Source organism: Ascaphus truei, chromosome 4, assembly GCF_040206685.1.
Source record: "Ascaphus truei isolate aAscTru1 chromosome 4, aAscTru1.hap1, whole genome shotgun sequence".
Lineage (NCBI taxonomy): Eukaryota > Metazoa > Chordata > Amphibia > Anura > Ascaphidae > Ascaphus > Ascaphus truei.
The window spans coordinates 19,232,504-19,250,402 of NC_134486.1; the positions used below are offsets into that span (position 1 = coordinate 19,232,504).

A 17,899-nucleotide genomic window follows, 5' to 3' on the forward strand; every position below is an offset into this window, starting at 1 on the left:
CTTTAAGTCATATACAGACAGCATAATGAGGCACACGTATCATATTTTATGTCATTGTTTTCATAACTTAAAAACTGCACACGACTATTTAGCTCATCTACCATTGTGTTAAAGCAGCTGCAATTAATATCTCATCACAGCATACACTTCAACAGAGGGGGTGGGGTTCAGCACACACACTAATTACAGCCTCATTTTAGGGTCAACTTAGTTCACACCATTTTCACCTGTTTCAAGTAATTGAAAGGTGTGGCTGATTAGGCTTTTTGGGGAAGGGAATACCGTTCTTACTGCACCGACACACTTTATTCGAGCAAATACCCAGTATGTACCTGGCAGATACCTGGAATGCGCCGCTCCTCACCTCTGACAAGCCCCGTTGTGTTTGCCTTCCCAGCCTGGGTTCATGCCTGGCTGACGGGCGGCTGATTTGTTAAATGATAATGATTAGGATTTAATAGGCTGCAATGCTTCGCGTGTCTACCAGATGGCATAAATTCATGAATTGTAATGCAGTATATATATATATACTGTGCAGTATTGCAGCCAGCGGGAATAAAATGCTTCAATCCCTGCTTGGAAAATACCTCAATGCACTCGGGCAGAAAACAGTCACAAACCTCAATACACCCGGGTATACCCGAATTCGTGGGACTAGCCCAGCTCGAATAAAGTGTGTCGCCAGTGTACAACCTGACTAGCACAACTGAAGTTAATCACACTCATTTGAAAGCTTCACTTTAGCTACTAAATGCCCCAACAACTCATTACTTATCAAAGCGTACGTCACACATTAGTTCACTCATATCTATAGTTGAACTACTACTATCAATGACACATTATCACACACTGCATGTGTTGTCTTGTTGAGTCACAGCCACATTCAGGTGTGCCACATCTTATATTAATGTACCACACATATCCTCTACCAAAAACAACACTTTTTGCAATATGACAACCTTCATGATAACCATTGTGAATGGTCATCTCATGATAGTTATGTACATTATGATACTGATATCACTACACAACATATGATTTTTATGTTCAAATTTTATCTATTTATCCTCACGCATTACTGCAGAAACATAGTATGTTTTATGTTAGGGAACTCAAAAGTTCTAAGTACACAGGCATGTACATTGTTATTACAACTATTTATGTTCACTTTCACACACACATTTTGGGTTAAGGAAATGATGCTGTTACGTACTCATAAATACAGAACATACAATAACTGTTTGTTCAATATTTACACATGTAAATGTAAAACTTATGTTATTGTTATATATAGTTGCCCCTGAAGGACATGTGTCACCTGAGAGGGAACAAGTGTCTTCACCTGGGTCAGCCAGCTCAACACACCTAGAAGGTGAGTGTATCAGTTGGTGGCCATATAATATGTGCTCTTCTATATGTTATGTTGTCATGTTCATTAATTGTTTTGCACATGTTCTTTAAATACGATTACTTAGTGTATGTGAAAATGAAGTGTAAGGCAACATGTATTGTGTTAGTGATGTTAACTATCATGTAGGAGTTGTGAGTTTACAGCAAGTTTTCATTCACTCATATTTCATACTGAGTCCAAACATTATTCTTAAGTCAGGGTAGTTTTTAATGTGAGGTTATAAAACGTATGGAAACATGTTAGTTGTTTCTTTTGACACAGTAGAATTACATAGTAACACAGCAGAGATTAACATGCCATTTAATAATGTGTACATTTATTTGTAGAACATGATGAAGAGGATTATGATGATGATGATGCCGCCGCCGCCGCCATAGACACACAAATACAAGAAAGTGACCATGAAGAGGTTCCAATTGAAACTGTTTTACCGCCAAAACGTCCAGCAAATACCACATATGATGCAATTGTAGCTTCTGAGGGAAAAATTGTGGAAGCAGAAAATCGTCGCCATTCTGACCTGATGACAGTGCTGGAAAGGATGATTGCACTGCAGGAAGAAACAGTTTCACAATTGGCACATCTCCACAGAGTCTTCATTGAAGTGCCTAAACAGTTGCAAAAAATCAACACCTCATTCGAAGCATTAGTTGTTCAGCAAACACAAGCTAATTACTGGAGAATGACTAATGTACCACAATTCAACACCTCACAGGCAGGATCTGTTCATGCAGGTCAGTTTTCACCACATTCATCTGATATTCATTCACCAGGCCCAAATGTTACCGGTCAAGTAGCAGACATTGCTGTGCAGGTCCCTGATCACATCCTACCGCTGCCATCTGTACAAATTCAGCAGCAGACACCTACAAAGGAGGTGACAAAAACAAAACAAGACACACATGAAACAGACCAACCATCACTTGTGCAGTGTCTACCAACTTGCTCACATATGTCAGTGGGCACAAGCCCTGTCCGTGAACAGTCACTACCCAAAAGCCCTGTAGGTGAGTCACTGCCCAAAAGCCCTGTAGGTGAATCGCTGCCCAAAAGCCCTGTAGGTGAATCGCTGCCCAAAAGCCCTGTAGGTGAATCACTGCCCAAAAGCCCTGTAGGTGAGTCACTGGCCACAAGCCCTGTAGGTGAACAGTCACTACCCAAAAGCCCTGTAGGTGAGTCACTGCCCAAAAGCCCTGTAGGTGAATCACTGCCCAAAAGCCCTGTAGGTGAGTCACTGGCCACAAGCCCTGCCCGTGAAGTGCCAGAGGCCACTCAAAGTGGCTCTGTTGTGCCTAAAGTTGGTGGCAAAAGAAAAAGGAAAATTCAAGAGACAACAAGCAGGCCTGTTACTCGCTCGCAAAAGGAACAAAAAAAATAAATGTTATAATTCACAAAATATGTCTTTGGCCTTGTTTTGTTGACTTCAGATTATCTAATTACTATTGTATGTATGCTGAAGACTGTGTTGTTTCCAAACTTTCAAGTATGTTCTTGTACACGTGAAGTTTTGGAAATGTTAACACTCCTAATTAATGAATAGTGTTATAAATATTTATGTTTTAATCGTCTGTTCAGTAATGGTCCACCAGGAGCCAGTTGCTAAGTTTAGAGAAGCTGCCATTGACTTTGCAGCAAAACATTGCATTTGGGTGTGTTAATTGATGTAATCATTGCATGTGCATATTATTTTCATGCAATTATTAAAGCACCTATTTAACTGCAAACATCTTTCTTGTACGTGTACAGCAGGATTTTGTGTTAAATATTACTTACCTTTGGTGGCCATTGTAATGTTGTCCTTTAATCATTTATGTGTTCTTGTTTCAAGAACATCTCTGAATTGATACTAATATATATGTAGTATGTATTGATATATGCACACACACACACACACACACACACTGTGTGTGTGTGTGTGTGTGTGTGTATATATAGTACTATCTAAACTGGTATAGATGTATTTACAAAAAACATACACTTCATGCTTCCTTGTGAAAACACACTATTTTAATAATACAGGCCTAATGTTTGACAACTATACTAAGTGTGAGCCTCTAACATTATTGGGTGCAAACAAATGTTTATTACTTAATTCACTCATGTTTATCACCATTTAAATAGGTTTCATACAAGGCCTACTTACTGCCATCAATATGTTGTGTGTACTCCTGCAATATAAAAAAAAAAAAAAAAGATACATTATATATATATATATATATATATATATATATATATATATATATATATATATATACATATACATATATACACACACACACACACACACACACTATACATATAGTACAATATACACTTTATATATATATATATATATATATTTTAATGAGAGAGATATATTTATATATATATAGATACACACGTATTTAAACTCATGCAGACAGGTAGTTAACCAGAATTTCAAATACACACAGAAATGTATGTGGGAAAAAAACATTTCATTTTGCAGATGTGTGTATTTACTGATATGGCTGTCTAAGCACTATTTTCACACAGTGCTCTTTGTTATTTTTCTAGAAAACTCAATGTTACTGAAATAAGTGTAGGAATGTTTTCACAAACGAGATAAAAAAATGATACATGTTTTTCCCACATTCGCCTATCACTAACCACAAAACTTAAACCAATTAAAAGGACACATCCAATTGGCGTTTGAAATAAGGAGTAAAAGTAGTTACTTTTGTTGACCTTGAAAACGAAACACAGGAATTTGTTAGCCATTGAGCAGAATCATTTTGATGAGCAAAGAAGACAGAACTGCACACATCTTTTGTGCTACTCTGACATGGCTGATGAATTCGTTAACAATATGAATCCCCTCTTAGGTTATAAGTACATGGTTTCAGAAGCAATTTTAAACAGTCGCGGACACAAAGCAAGCACACGCCAAATCTATGATTTGATTCGAGCAAAATATCCTTATTACCAAGACCGTAGGCATGCGCGGAATTTTAATTCCTCAATAAGATTCACTTTATCAACTAATGACTTTTTTGAACGTGTGCAGGATAAGCTAGAACACACCTATGGTTTCTGGAAGATTGCAAAGGAAAAGCATTTTACCCTGAAAGAGGGCACATATATTGTTGTGAAAGGCATATTTATTCCTAATGCCAATAGCAATGGATCCGCTACTACTGTTCCGTGTGAATCGATACCTGCTGCAATATCTGCACCCTCCATTCCTGAAACCCACATTGTACAACAACAAAAGTACTATGATTATGTACCAAGCCTTTCAGCTGAAAATGCATTGGAATGGGAACCAGAAGAAATGAACCTACCTCCCGACCAATTGTTTGAAGAAAGCAGTGGCGATTCCTATGAGCGCTTCATGGAGGAGATGTGTGTCATACTGGATTCAGTGGGTGGGTCAAGCGTGGATGAAAATGCCTTGCATTTCTGGAGCGACCAGTTGCAGCCAGACGAACAGTTAATTCTAGAAGAATGGTAAATATAACAACCGTTATGCGTTGACTATGCGTTTAAATGTTTTTTTTTTTTTTTTTTTTTTTAACCACCATTTTCCCTTTCAATGCGTGGATACAGCGTAACATTGCAGACTGCATAACATGTAGCGATCACAAAGAAATTGTTGCCGAATACAATATAGTATAACCTGAAAGAGTAGTACACATTGCTGACGGAATAAATATACGTACTTTCCTATCCCTTTAACCATATTAGCAACATTTTAACATAACTCTAACACATACCTGTTTTGTTATCATGCAACATTTAAAAGCGGGTCCACCACGTATGACGTGGGACCCTTGTCATGGCCCAAGGCGTCCTTAAAAAGGATTACGGATGTAAGTCCCGCCCCCAAGCGACATGCGCGCCTCAAAGCCTATTGGCTGTCATGTTTTGTTATAGTAACGGTAACTGCAGTGTGTCATGTGTGCGGCTCAGTGTTTGTAGGCGTCAACTGGGCGTTAGCTGAATGTTAATTGAGTGGGAGGAGTGTTAGCGTGCGTTTCACGCTGGTTTAACATGACGTCACACGTATTGCATTTGCGCATTGTGTTATCGGACGTCCTTTCTGTCCAAACACGTCTGTTTAAAAAGAATACAGATGTACTCGTTTAGAACGAATGTAGTTTCGTATTCATTGTATTTGAAATAAAGATTTTATGTTTAATGGTATTTTCAAGATGTATTGAACGCACAACGCACGCTTTGTTTTGCGCATGCGCTAACAGTTAGTGCAGCCAAGCGTGAAGTGCGTGCGCACACTAAGATGTGCGCGCACATTTTTCAGTATACAGGCAACGTTCACATCATATACATAGTTATGCCTGCTACAAATTTAAAGAAACATTACATACTGATGTACACTTGTACTTCTAACATATAAGTGAGTGACGTGTGTATGTACACAATCATATAGAGCTGTGTAATGCGTTGTCACGGATACATATATAGTAAGGTGCCATATTTGACCATCATGTGTTTGCTGTATTTCAGAGATGTCGGGGAAGATACAATCGGATCAATGTATGATTTCAGAAGAGTCTACCTTTATATGAGATGATTGTGAGGAGGAGCCACCGACTACTATACTACATATGGAACTAATTTTATATTGCTTGCAGCGCTTATTAACAAACAATTAAAAATGTGATACCCTTATGCCTATATTGCATAAGCACTTAATTAACATAATGATGTTGCAAAATAGTGCCTCATGAATTTTTATTGAGTGTTCTTTAATGACTACTATCATTTTATGGCATGGTGTGTTTTATATATAACAACCATTCCCACTCTGCTAACACATTTGTGAATTCTATTGTGTAATGGAACGTATGACTGTCGAAACTATGTAACAATAATAATAATAATAATAATTATAATATGAGCATGTTCATGTATAGCGCTGCTAGTTGTACACAGCGCTTTACAGACACATTTTTCAGGCTGAGGTCCCTGGCCCGTGGAACTTACAATTTATTTTTTGCCGCCTGAGGCACAGGGAGATAAAGTGACTTGCCCAAGGTCACAAGGAGCCGACACCGGGAATTGAACCAGACTCCCCTGCTTCAAAATCTCAGTGCCAGTGTGTGTCTTTACTCACTGAGCCACTCCTTCTCCCAATGTAAAGGACACTTACAACCAACTAGCCATTTCTTGTTAAAAATCTCTTGTTACATGGGTATGTTGATAAAATGGTTTGGGACTGTAGCAAATAATGTTATTGGCCAGATGTTGTGGTCCCCTACAATGCATGATGTTCTGATTATGACATCAACATCATGTAATGAAGTACGTTTCTGTGTATATTTCATTAACCTAAGTAACTATAGTTTACTGTGTTTATTAAACGTTCTAAAAATACATAGTATAGTCAATATGATGATATAAGCTACCATAATAAAGCTGGTGTTATCATTTGTCGGTGTTATACATGGATCCTACACAAATTGATACAGACACAAACAGTTGTCTTACAAAGTGTGTCTATGCTAATGTGCACGTGATTGACGTTACAATTGTGACAATACTTGATAATTATCATCATGATAATGATGAAGTGACGTGATATATATTGCAAAAATATTACCAACATTGTCATATTGGTAAATTATAAATGCTAAATGACAGTAAAATTAGTGACAAATTTGTCTTCTCTGTTAACAGTTTAACACTTGGTACATGTAGGACACATCCACACACGTGTGACTTATACATACACATGTCACAAATGTAAATTAATGTTGACTATTAATTCTTAGCATTAAAAAACACCTACATTGCTAAATATAAGATGTAGTACGCATTGTTGTGATTACAGGCATTCATGCATGGAGTGTTATGATCAGTCAATTTCATCCGTCATGAATGAGCTCCCGTAAGTAAACAAATAAGTACAGTTATCCCCTTGTCTCCAAACACCTCTATATTACATTAATGGAATTTATAAGGAAACATACATAAAATGTGATGAAATGTGAGTAATCATTTTCTAATACAATGCACATGAAAGCTCAAGAGTAGCTAAATGCATATACATGATACAGAAAGTACATGTATGTTACATTTGTGTTAAAACCAATATGTTGGGTTTTTACTTCAAATAATTATAGGAAGATTGAGGTAGGCACATCTTATGAGAGATGTCAGCAAATATACATACCATGATCAGTCATACTGGAGATATACCTATAATGCAAAGGAACAATATATAAATTGCAAACATTGACATGCCATCTTCAGTACCGTAAACAACACAGCAAAGTGTGTATTTGGTGTTAAATGTGCAACACCATGTATATTTCATGACATTCAAAATGTAAATCAGGCTGGTGTACACATCATATGGATGTACATGTTACACTGCACCAATAACATTGTATGTAAGCATACTAGAAGCATGAATGAGTATGGGCATAATATGTGTATTGTGTTAGCATAAGGAACAACACAATGCTAAAATATTAGTGCTTTGTTACCCCAGTTGTATTCACATACACACAACTAAAGTACAATTGAAGAGGGATTATATAACCTGTGCAACAATAACATACCGGTGCCACATCCCTTTATGCACACAGCAGAGAGAAGAAAGGTGTGCAACCCATATTCATCTGTGTCCTACCAGAAGGGTATATAAAAAAACATTATTGTTAAGATAACATAATGTAAGTATAAAAGTAGAACTTGGCACATATATGTTTTTACTTACAAGAAAAAAATGAATTGATGAGATTCTGGCGTGTCTGGCCACCACTGGCTGTTTGTTCATTTTCAGCAGCTACATGGGTGGGATGCTCGTCTACCACAGGCTCAGCTAGGTCTGACTGTACATTGTGCCTCAGTGCAACATTGTGCAAAATGCAACAGGCAAGGATAATATCAGACACTTTTTGAGGCTTGTATAGAAGAGCCCCACCAGTTCTGTCGAGACACCTAAATCTGGTCTTGAGTAGGCCAAATGTCCTCTCTATAACAGATCTTGTAGATATATGGGCTGCATTGTACCTGTCCTCTGCTTCAGTTTGAGGGTTTAGCACCGGAGTCAAGAGCCACGGCCTAATTCCGTATCCTGAGTCACCTATAATGAATGGAGCACACATAAGCTGACATTAGTGATCAAATTGTACAATGCCAACATTCCTAAATAAAAATGTGTTTTGTGTTATAACATGTAAATGTGTACTCACCCAGCAGCCAACCATGTTCAAAATGTCCCTCTTCGAACGCATGGAAGACTGAAGAGTTCCTCAGGATGGAGGAATCGTGACTGGAACCAGGGAATTTGGGTACCACATGCATTATCCTCATCGTCGCATCACATACTGCACCGACACACTTTATTCGAGCAAATACCCGGTATGTACCTGGCAGATACCTGGAATGCGCCGCTCCTCACCTCTGACAAGCCCCGTTGCATTTGCCTTCCCAGCCTGGGTTCATGCCTGGCTGATGGGCGGCTGATCTGTTAAATGATAATGATTAGGATTTAATAGGCTGCAATGCTTCGCGTGTCTACCAGATGGCATAAATTCATGAATTGTAATGCAGTATATATATATATACTGTGCAGTATTGCAGCCAGCGGGAATAAAATGCTTCAATCCCTGCTTGGAAAATAACTCAATGCACTCGGGCAGAAAACAGTCACAAACCTCAATACACCCGGGTATACCCGAATTCGTGGGACTAGCCAAGCTCGAATAAAGTGTGTCGCCAGTGTACCACCTGTACATTGAGTGAATGGTAGTGCTTACGATTGCGGTACACATGCTCACTCTGACTAGGTGCAATCAAAGCAACATGTGTGCAATCGATTGCACCCAGCACACATGGTATCCCTGCTATATTATAAAAGCCAGTCCTGACTTCCAGCCACTCTGTCGCCTCTGTAGGAAAATGAATATAATTCCTAGCGCGTCTATTGAGTGCATAGAGAAACTGGGTCAAGGCCCGCGAGAATGTAGATTGCGAGACCCCGCCCACTATGCCCACAGTTGTCTGGTATGACGCGGAAGCAAGATAATGTAATGAGCACAGCATTTTAACAAGCCCAGGGACTGCACGACCTCTGGCTGTGAAAAAATCTAAATCTCCCCTTATCTCCTGATAAAGAGCTAAGATTGCTGCTGAACTCAAACGATAGCGACTTACAATCTCCTCCTCACTCATCCCATCTAACAGGGTTCTCTCCCTGTACAGACGCGGACGAGGCACAACTTGTCTCCTCTGTCTTCTCCTCTGATCTCCTGTCCCTCTACCTGTCCCTCGGCCTGTCCCTGTCGTATCCGCGTGACTGTCCCTGTCACTGTCCCTCGGTGTGTCCCTCCCTTGCCCTATATGATTCTCTTCATCATCAAGCATGTCATAGAAAAGAATGTTCCTCCGTCTCCTAAACAATCTCAACATTTTGAAATGAGTAGCTGTGAATGATCAGGTAATGGGCGTCCTTTAAATAGGTATGTGATGATGTCAGGTGACATAGTAAAATGCAAGGTGTTACATTAACATAATAAAGTACTTCTGTGGCAAGCTGTGTGCAGTTCTTGTTATAAGTATTTGTTGTGTGTATTCTGCAGGGAATGATGATATTTGCCAATGATGTGACGTGAAGCTTTGTAGAAACATTGCTTGCAAATAAATAGTTGCATGTGCAATGCATGTAAAACTTCTGAACGCAACAGTCAGTCATGTAATTAGACAAAAAGGCTGAGATTGACGTGGGAAAAGTTTTGTGTAACATGTGTAATTAGCCATGTTATTGTGACATGTTGACAACAATGAATAGTCGTGTGCATATGCATGCATTTCTGTAAGGAGGATAGTTGCTAGAGAATGAGTTTACAAGGTGTCCCAATGATGAATTACTGTACATGTGTGTATAAGTTAGGTTGAAGTGCTTGTAATGCTACGGTTACAATGTAAACATGCAATGTGATTGAGCGTCCAATAAGTGACGTCATGAAAATAGGGAGGACCCAAAACTAGATGTAAACATGAGAAGACAGATGTACATGAACGTTTAAAGATGCGTGTCACATTACAAGCATTGTGTAATGTAAAGGAACATGAATATACGGTGTATGTGTGACATGTGTGTCATGTGTAACATCATGTAAATAATTGTCGCTCAGTTCAGTAAAATGTGTGATATGATGTGAGGTTCTCCTTTAAGAGTTGAGTATAGTATTTTCCCTTGACCCTTTCATCACATGATGAGTAATGTGACCCGCAAATGCTGCAAACATGTAAAAGTATAATGTTATGCAAATAATACACGTCAGCTGTGACACAATGCAGGGAATGCCCCCACACTGTAATGCAAATGACGTTTGTATTGTGAGCAATGAAACGTAAACAGTACTATACTGTTATACGTCCCCGCTCCATTGACTCCATTGATGTACAGAAGTTTTTTTTTCTAAGTGCCGTTGCGGCAGCCTTAGCGATCGTTCTCCCCTCCAAACTGCCAACTTTAGTTGGCGGGAGAAATTGGCCATAACATCTCAATTTCGTAGTGCCGATCAGGCCCGATAAGCTGTTTTTTTTTGTTGAATCCAGCCGATTTAAAAAAGTGGCGATCAGTGGCGAAAACAGGCTTATCGGCAGGCGAATGGCCATAACAAAATAATCGGCTCCGAAACCTGGCGAAATCAAGCACTTATCGGCGCTTACTGAATCTCAAACCCAATTTTGCCTATAAAATGGCGATAATTCCCTTATCAACGCTTACTGCATGAGGCCCTTAGTCCCTATCTGACGGTTAAGTCCCTTGCCAACCATAAAACACAATTTCAATGTAAGGTAAGTTGTACCTTTGGGCCTTGGCTTTGTCCAGGCTGGGGTAGGAGAGGGAGAAACAGTCCAAGGGCAGTGTACTCTCCACAGTGGTCCAGGTGTGTTGTGTAGGGTGGTCTCTCTTGCGTGGTACGGGTGAAGCTGTTTTCTGGATCAGAGAGATGCCTGTAGTTTCCACTGCAGGGTTTGTAAAGGCCTATAATGAGGCAGCTGAGCAGGCAATTAAGACAGGCCTCTGGTTTTAACCTGATCAGTGCTGTCTCGGGCTCTGAAACTCTGCTTCCCCTGCATGACTGTTATAGGGAATCTGCCTTGTTTCACTTCGGTAGCATAGTCAATGATGTAACGTTTCTTTCATTTAATTGTATTTCAATAGGCGCAGTGCTCGTGGGATAAAAGTTCACTGTCCCATGCACACAGGTTATCCCAACTTTCTTATTAAATTCCTGTTTATTATGACTGATCTGCCCTTTAGATAGAAAGTTGTTCGGAGCAGTGAAAAGGATGGAGGTAATCTCTCACCTTCCTTAGTTGTAGGGTCAGGAATATTTGTCTGTTACACTCCCCCCCCCCCCCCCTATGGAATATGTGTCTGTTACTGGTGTCTCTGGTGCTGGTTAGCTCTCCTGCTATAGTCCAGGAAGCCTGAGTCTCAGCGGATGGTGGTGGGTGTAGTAACGGACAGACCGGTAGTTCTTCGATGCTGTGCCTCCATCCTGTAGGGAGGCAGAGAGAAGTCCCTACAGGAACCCCTTTTCATTAACCATACAGAAGCCAGGAATGGTTCACTTTTTGTTTGGCAGGCCAGACCGGATTCCTTCTCGTGCAAGAAAGGTACTATATTCTCCCACATCATGGAACATCTTCTCTCACATCTTGCATGTGGTTACTTCCCTGACTAGGCCCCCCAAGGGCTTGAGGCCCTTGAGGTTAGTCACCACCCCCTTATCCCCTGATGGGGTAAGGCAGACCCTGTCTCGCTCTCTGAGGAGCAGGCTGCATTCTGGAATCGCATACTAAATTTGGGTCATGAGCTGCTTATATACCTGGGAGGAGGGGTTAGTAACCCTGCCCCAAACTGGACAGGTTTTAAAGAAGGGACTGGTACCACACTATGTGCGGCCCAGTAACACATCCTCCCGGGCATGATGCTTTAAAGATTCTGTTTTCATTACGGTCCAGGTTTTCTGTCTCTCCTGCCCCTTCTGCTTACTGTGGCCATTTTGGGTACTGGCAGCCTCCTTTATAAGGCTGCAGTTACTATAGGGAGTCGTCAACTAAAGTTCTACCGTTTGCAGATCCTGTTGGTCTTTGCAGTTACGCCTTACCCTCTACCCTGTTATGTTTCCTGTTGCTGACCCCAGACCGTGAACCTGACCTCCTGGACTTTGCAACTCTGCTGCAAGGCCTGACCCCTGCTTCCATACCGACTATGGATACTCTTACAGGTCTATGTCCCTGGGCCCAGGTCGGTTTATTTGTTTCCATAGTGTACGTCAGCCCTGCAGGTCCGCTTCCTGATTTGAGACAAGCACCATCATAGATGCTCCCAACTGCCACTAGCCTGCACCTGGCTATGGTAACAAAGTATCTGGTGTGCCAATGGACTCACATCCTGGCCCATGTGAAACGGATTTAACCCTAACACTGCCTGCTCTTACCAGGACTTGTATGCTAGGGCCAGGAAACACTTAGCCAGGGGCACTAGGCTAGATCTATCTATCTATCTATCTATCTATCTATCTATCTATCTATCTATCTATCTATCTATCTATCTATCTATCTATCATATATAGATATATCTATGTAAGATATAGATATAGAAATATATGAATAATGTATAATTTTTTTGATGTTTTTTGAGGATGTGGTCTTGATATTATGAATATAAGCATCAACAATTGATTGTATTCAATTTTATTTGAAAAGTAATATTTATTTTTTCCTTTTAATATGCACAGTTAGAATATGTTTTTTTAATTTACAGCACAGCAGTGTTTTGGGTAGTTCTCTCCCCAAGGATACAAGTGTGGACATGCTCCTTCTGATACACACCACAGCTCAGATGCTCAGCTCAGTCTGATGTCAGTAATCGGTGATGTGTCCTGATACAGGACAAGGGAAGACTATATAAAAAACTAATGTTTAGTATTTTATTGTAGGAATATATACAAATATAATACTGTGGTACAGGGTTTTGAGCTTGCTAAGATTGTGTATGTGAAATGTTTTGTTGCCATTACCTTGAGAAAGGATTCTATGTCAGTCGAAACATCAGACAACATGGCTGAATAAAAATGAGATTGATGAGAAATCTGTGTGCTCACTCTTCTGTATATAGAAATAAGTAAATACAGATGTAGTCGGTTTTAATTCTAGGGTTGAAGCAGGACACACACAACGTGCCGTGAGAGCAGACACTATTGTGACAATCATCCCCGCACAAAAAAGGGGTGGGACTTGAATGACTGCTACATCTGCATAGCCTTTTGAATAATTTAGGCTATTGAGAAGATGTTTTGGAGACGCAATTAAACACCAACATCATACCATGTGTAACATGGTATGTCTAATGTACCTATCTTTCCCCGCATGGTCTGTTACGCAAGCCCTGTTAAGTTCCAGACGGAAACAGGCTAATGACCCCCCTTGTTCTTTTCTTGAAGATGAAGGAAAGGAGGTGGTGACTCTTGGCCTTTGTACAGTCCCTTGGAGGTGGGAACAGTCCATGAGCCCGCCCCTTCTTGATTGTTCTGGGGAGGATCTAAATTGATTTGAAGTTGACTCTCCTGAGGGAGAGGGCGATGGGAGTTCTACTCTAACCAACCAGGAGAGATGGTGTGGGAGAGGAGGTCCAGCACTACCCTCCGGCGGGAGAGGTTGTGTGTAGGAGAGTGGAGTTCTGCTCTAGGAGTAGGTGTGGGAGGAGATGAGGTCTAGCTCTGATCCTGAAACGAAGTAAGAGGGCTATGAGTCTTCCCCATTGCGGGGCAAGCATGTCGCTCTAGGCCAGCCAGCCTAGAGACCATCCAGACCAGAATGCCCCAAGAGAACGGGCAAGCACCATCCAGAAGTCCAGCACTGCAGGAGACTATGCTGCTCTAAAGAAGGAGAAGGAGAGAGAGAAAATAAAGATGCTTGTACACCTTGCCTCTGCCTGGGTGTCAGTTACTGGGCAGGAGGTAGATGGACTGCAATGACAGGAGCTGAAATCCTATTCTTGGGATCCTTTATGGCTGGAGGCGCTGTACCATGATTGTGGGTAACTAAGATATGTCCCTAAAGCTTGTCCCATTGCCCATACCATCGCGCAATTCAGCTTCTCCTGACACCACAGGTAGGCTTCAGCACCACACCAGAAGCAGTAACCAGGGTAGTTTCCCAGAGGAGGGGGGAAACAGGGTTACACAAGGATATAAAAAAGGTGGAGGACAGTAAGAAGTGTGTTTCTATATACCTTTTAGTTTACGCTTTCTTGTGTCCCTACACATACACACCAAAAATGCATTTGTAATCATAAAGTACGTTACTGCAGAAGGGTCTTTATCTTATGTCTGCAAGCGACCGTTTGGGATTTTCACTCCAAAATGGCTAGAATAGCAGTTTTGGCAGATATAGAGTAAGACCCTAAAGGCATACAGTATCATCTTTAAGATGATCACCGTAACAATGATAACTTTTACTTAGCAATTAAGTTCCCATAACACCAGTGTACTGTTACATTTGTACATAAATATATGAATTATTTTATAGCTGTATAGAGCTATGCTACATCATAAGTACAGTATAATTACATGTATAACTACTGTATTTGAATACAAATTGTAGATACTGTATTAATGATTCAGTGATTAAAATAACAGTTTCCAACTATTCAGAGTTAAAGATGATGCAGTAAGTATTTCAGAAGCAGATATTTGAAGGACTTTGAGAGTTTAGACAATTACTAGTTCAAAGGTCTAGTTTAAGTCCTTTAGACGTGTAGAGAGCTATTAAAACCACGTATATTTTGACTTCAATTGTACTGTTAAGTGCAGTGTAGATTATAACACACAGCACTTCAGCAAATGCTACAAGTCCAAGAAAAGTGCTAATGTTCTACAAACCATGCTGTCTGTACACATGGAAGCTTGAAGAATCTCCACTTGAAAGGTTTTTCACACTTCCACTTGAAAGAACTTTCACACCTCACTCAAGCCTGCTCCGATATAGAGTAGTGTTATATAACAACATACAATTCTCACTGTGCCTCGTAAAACGACAGTTTGCCATCCTGAACAAAGGGGATACAGCAAAATACTTGTATATTTCATCTGGCTATCACAGCAAGACAACCTTGGAGATCATACTGCTGCTGCTTAACTGATGTACTGTATTCCTACAGTCTCCTTCTGTCGCGTTGGGCTCTTTGTGCTACAGTTCCTATCAAACCATCCCTTGATTACGTCCTTCAATCTCTTGGCATTAAAAAAAAAATTCATAGGGGCTGCCGTGGTGGGAAAACATACAAAAAAAAAAACTCTCTCTGATAACTTCCTAACTCACTTACCCTCCTGCTCACCCACACTGCCAGAGAGAAGACAGATTGACGTGGTGTCCAATTTACGGTCTAGGGTACAGAGGAACAGAATTAGTAGTACTTGCTGATTAATCCCCATCCCCGTAGATTTTACACTGAATGGACCATACACTATCTCAGACCCTCAGTTGTGCCCTATTTGAAATGTCGCATGGAATGCCAAATCTATTAGGAACAAGACAGCTGTTATAGCTGACCTTATTTAATCATCAGACCTAACATGTATCACAGAGACTTGGCTAGATGAAAATGCAGCACCAACTTTAGAATCTGTGTCCCAACAAATTATTATTTGATCCACTGCACAAGACTGGAGCGTAGGGTTGGAGATGTGGCAATCTGTTTTAAAACCACCTTGAAACTTAGAGCCCTGCCATTCAGGCTAACTCAATCATTTCACTGTATTGTTGCCTGGAGTTCTGGAGATGTGAAGATTAGAGTCCTACTCATGTACCACCTCCTAGAGATGGGAAGGTATTTCTACAGGATATTACAGACATTGTTGCTGTCCTAGGCCTGGAGCACCCCAGATGACTTATCTTGGGGAATTTCAATGCCTGGGTCGATGATAAACTCTCAATTTGGTCAAAATCTCCACACAATGAATGCTCTGGAATTCATACAAATTCTTTGCTCTGCTACCCATAGAAATTAACACACTTCATCTTGTTTTCCAGACCGGTTTAGAAACCTCCGACTAACCAATAGACCCAGGTGTCTGGTCAGACCACCACTCAATTTTGTTCACAAACACAGTCCCCCCAAATAGGCTCTGTTCCATGGACGTGACCCAGTATCGAATGTTTATGGGTGCAACCCCCCAGGACCCAATGGTAAACCTGGATTTCTCCAACATATTGAGTGCCTACGTCCTTACTCTTGTCCAATACTACGATAGAGATTTGGGAGGTGCAATGGATACTATCACTCCTTTTCACATACTCCCCCACCTCACACCACCAGACCTCTCAGTTTTAGAGTCCTATTAGGGAATTGAAGAAGAAGGGTCACAGGCTTAAGTGGCGCTGGTCTTGCAAGGTTGAGGACAAGCTGAAACTTTGAGCACATCACGAAAAAACAGTTCACAATTACTAGTAAGAAATCAGAGTTCCTGTCACGTGAGATCATGGCATGACAATAGACCAGCTCAGCATTTTCACACCATGGAGAGCCTCTATAAACCAACATGTCTGCCATCTGGTGAAGCCTTTTCAGAGTCTCATTGTGATGATTTTGCTCTCTATTTCTCTTATAAAGCAGCCTCCATCTAAGCAGGGTTCCCGACTGTGTTATCTAATGTGTCAGGGTTCAAGTCAGGAAAATGCAGGATCTCTGGCTTTATGGACTAGCTTTGAACATCTCGAAATAGAAGACCTTGGGAAAACAACCTAGGGGTTGTGTCCCACTAACTGTGATTTCGACCAAGTACAAATACGCCTTCTCTTAGGCTGTGTTGATGTAATTGGTCCAGTGTTTGCCAAAATAGTCCTGTGCTCTTTGCAGACAGGGATTTTTCCCGAACCGCTGGAAGGAGCAGTCATCAGAATTCTTCTAAAAAAAAGCCTTTGTTCGACCTGGACTGAATGGTTAATTATAGGCCTGTCTAAAACCTTCCTATCCAAAGGATGGGTTACTGAGAAAGTGGTTTGGCAACCCAACTGGAAAGCCAAGTATCAAGACATGAAATGAATAACCCATTCAAGTCAGGATTTAGAAGGTGGCATAGTACTGAAACAGCTCTGGTTCATGTTCAAAATGATCTCCTGGCGGTGAGAGACAGCGGTGGCTGTTCAATTTTAGTACTCTTTGACCTGTCTGCAGCATTTGATACATAGACTATGGGATCATAATGGAGTGCCTGAAGGATTTTTGTGGACTGGGAAGCACAGTTCTCTGCTGGTTCAGATCTTTTCTCACTGGCAGGTCACACAGTATGTTCAGGAGTGTACTCCCCTGCACTAGTGCCTCTGTCATGTGGAGTGCCACAGGGTTCTATCTTATCTCCTATGTTATTCACAGTGTACATGCTGCCATGAGGTGACATACTCAGACAACATGGGTTTTGTTATCACTGCTATGCAGATGACACAACTCTAATTGTCCTTTGCACCAGGCACTAA

General features: G+C 40.8%; 1 protein-coding gene across 1 annotated transcript in view; it reads left to right on the forward strand.

Annotated features, from left to right (window-relative positions):
- Window positions 1-1,275: 1,275 nt before the first annotated feature.
- Window positions 1,276-17,899, forward strand: part of LOC142492239 (uncharacterized) — a 17,108-nt gene continuing 484 nt past the window's right edge. Inside the window, exons 1-2 of the mRNA XM_075594908.1 lie at window positions 1,276-1,372; window positions 1,738-2,288. Of these exons, the coding sequence (XP_075451023.1) occupies window positions 1,276-1,372; window positions 1,738-2,288 (648 nt within the window). The remainder of the gene's footprint in view (window positions 1,373-1,737; window positions 2,289-17,899) is intronic.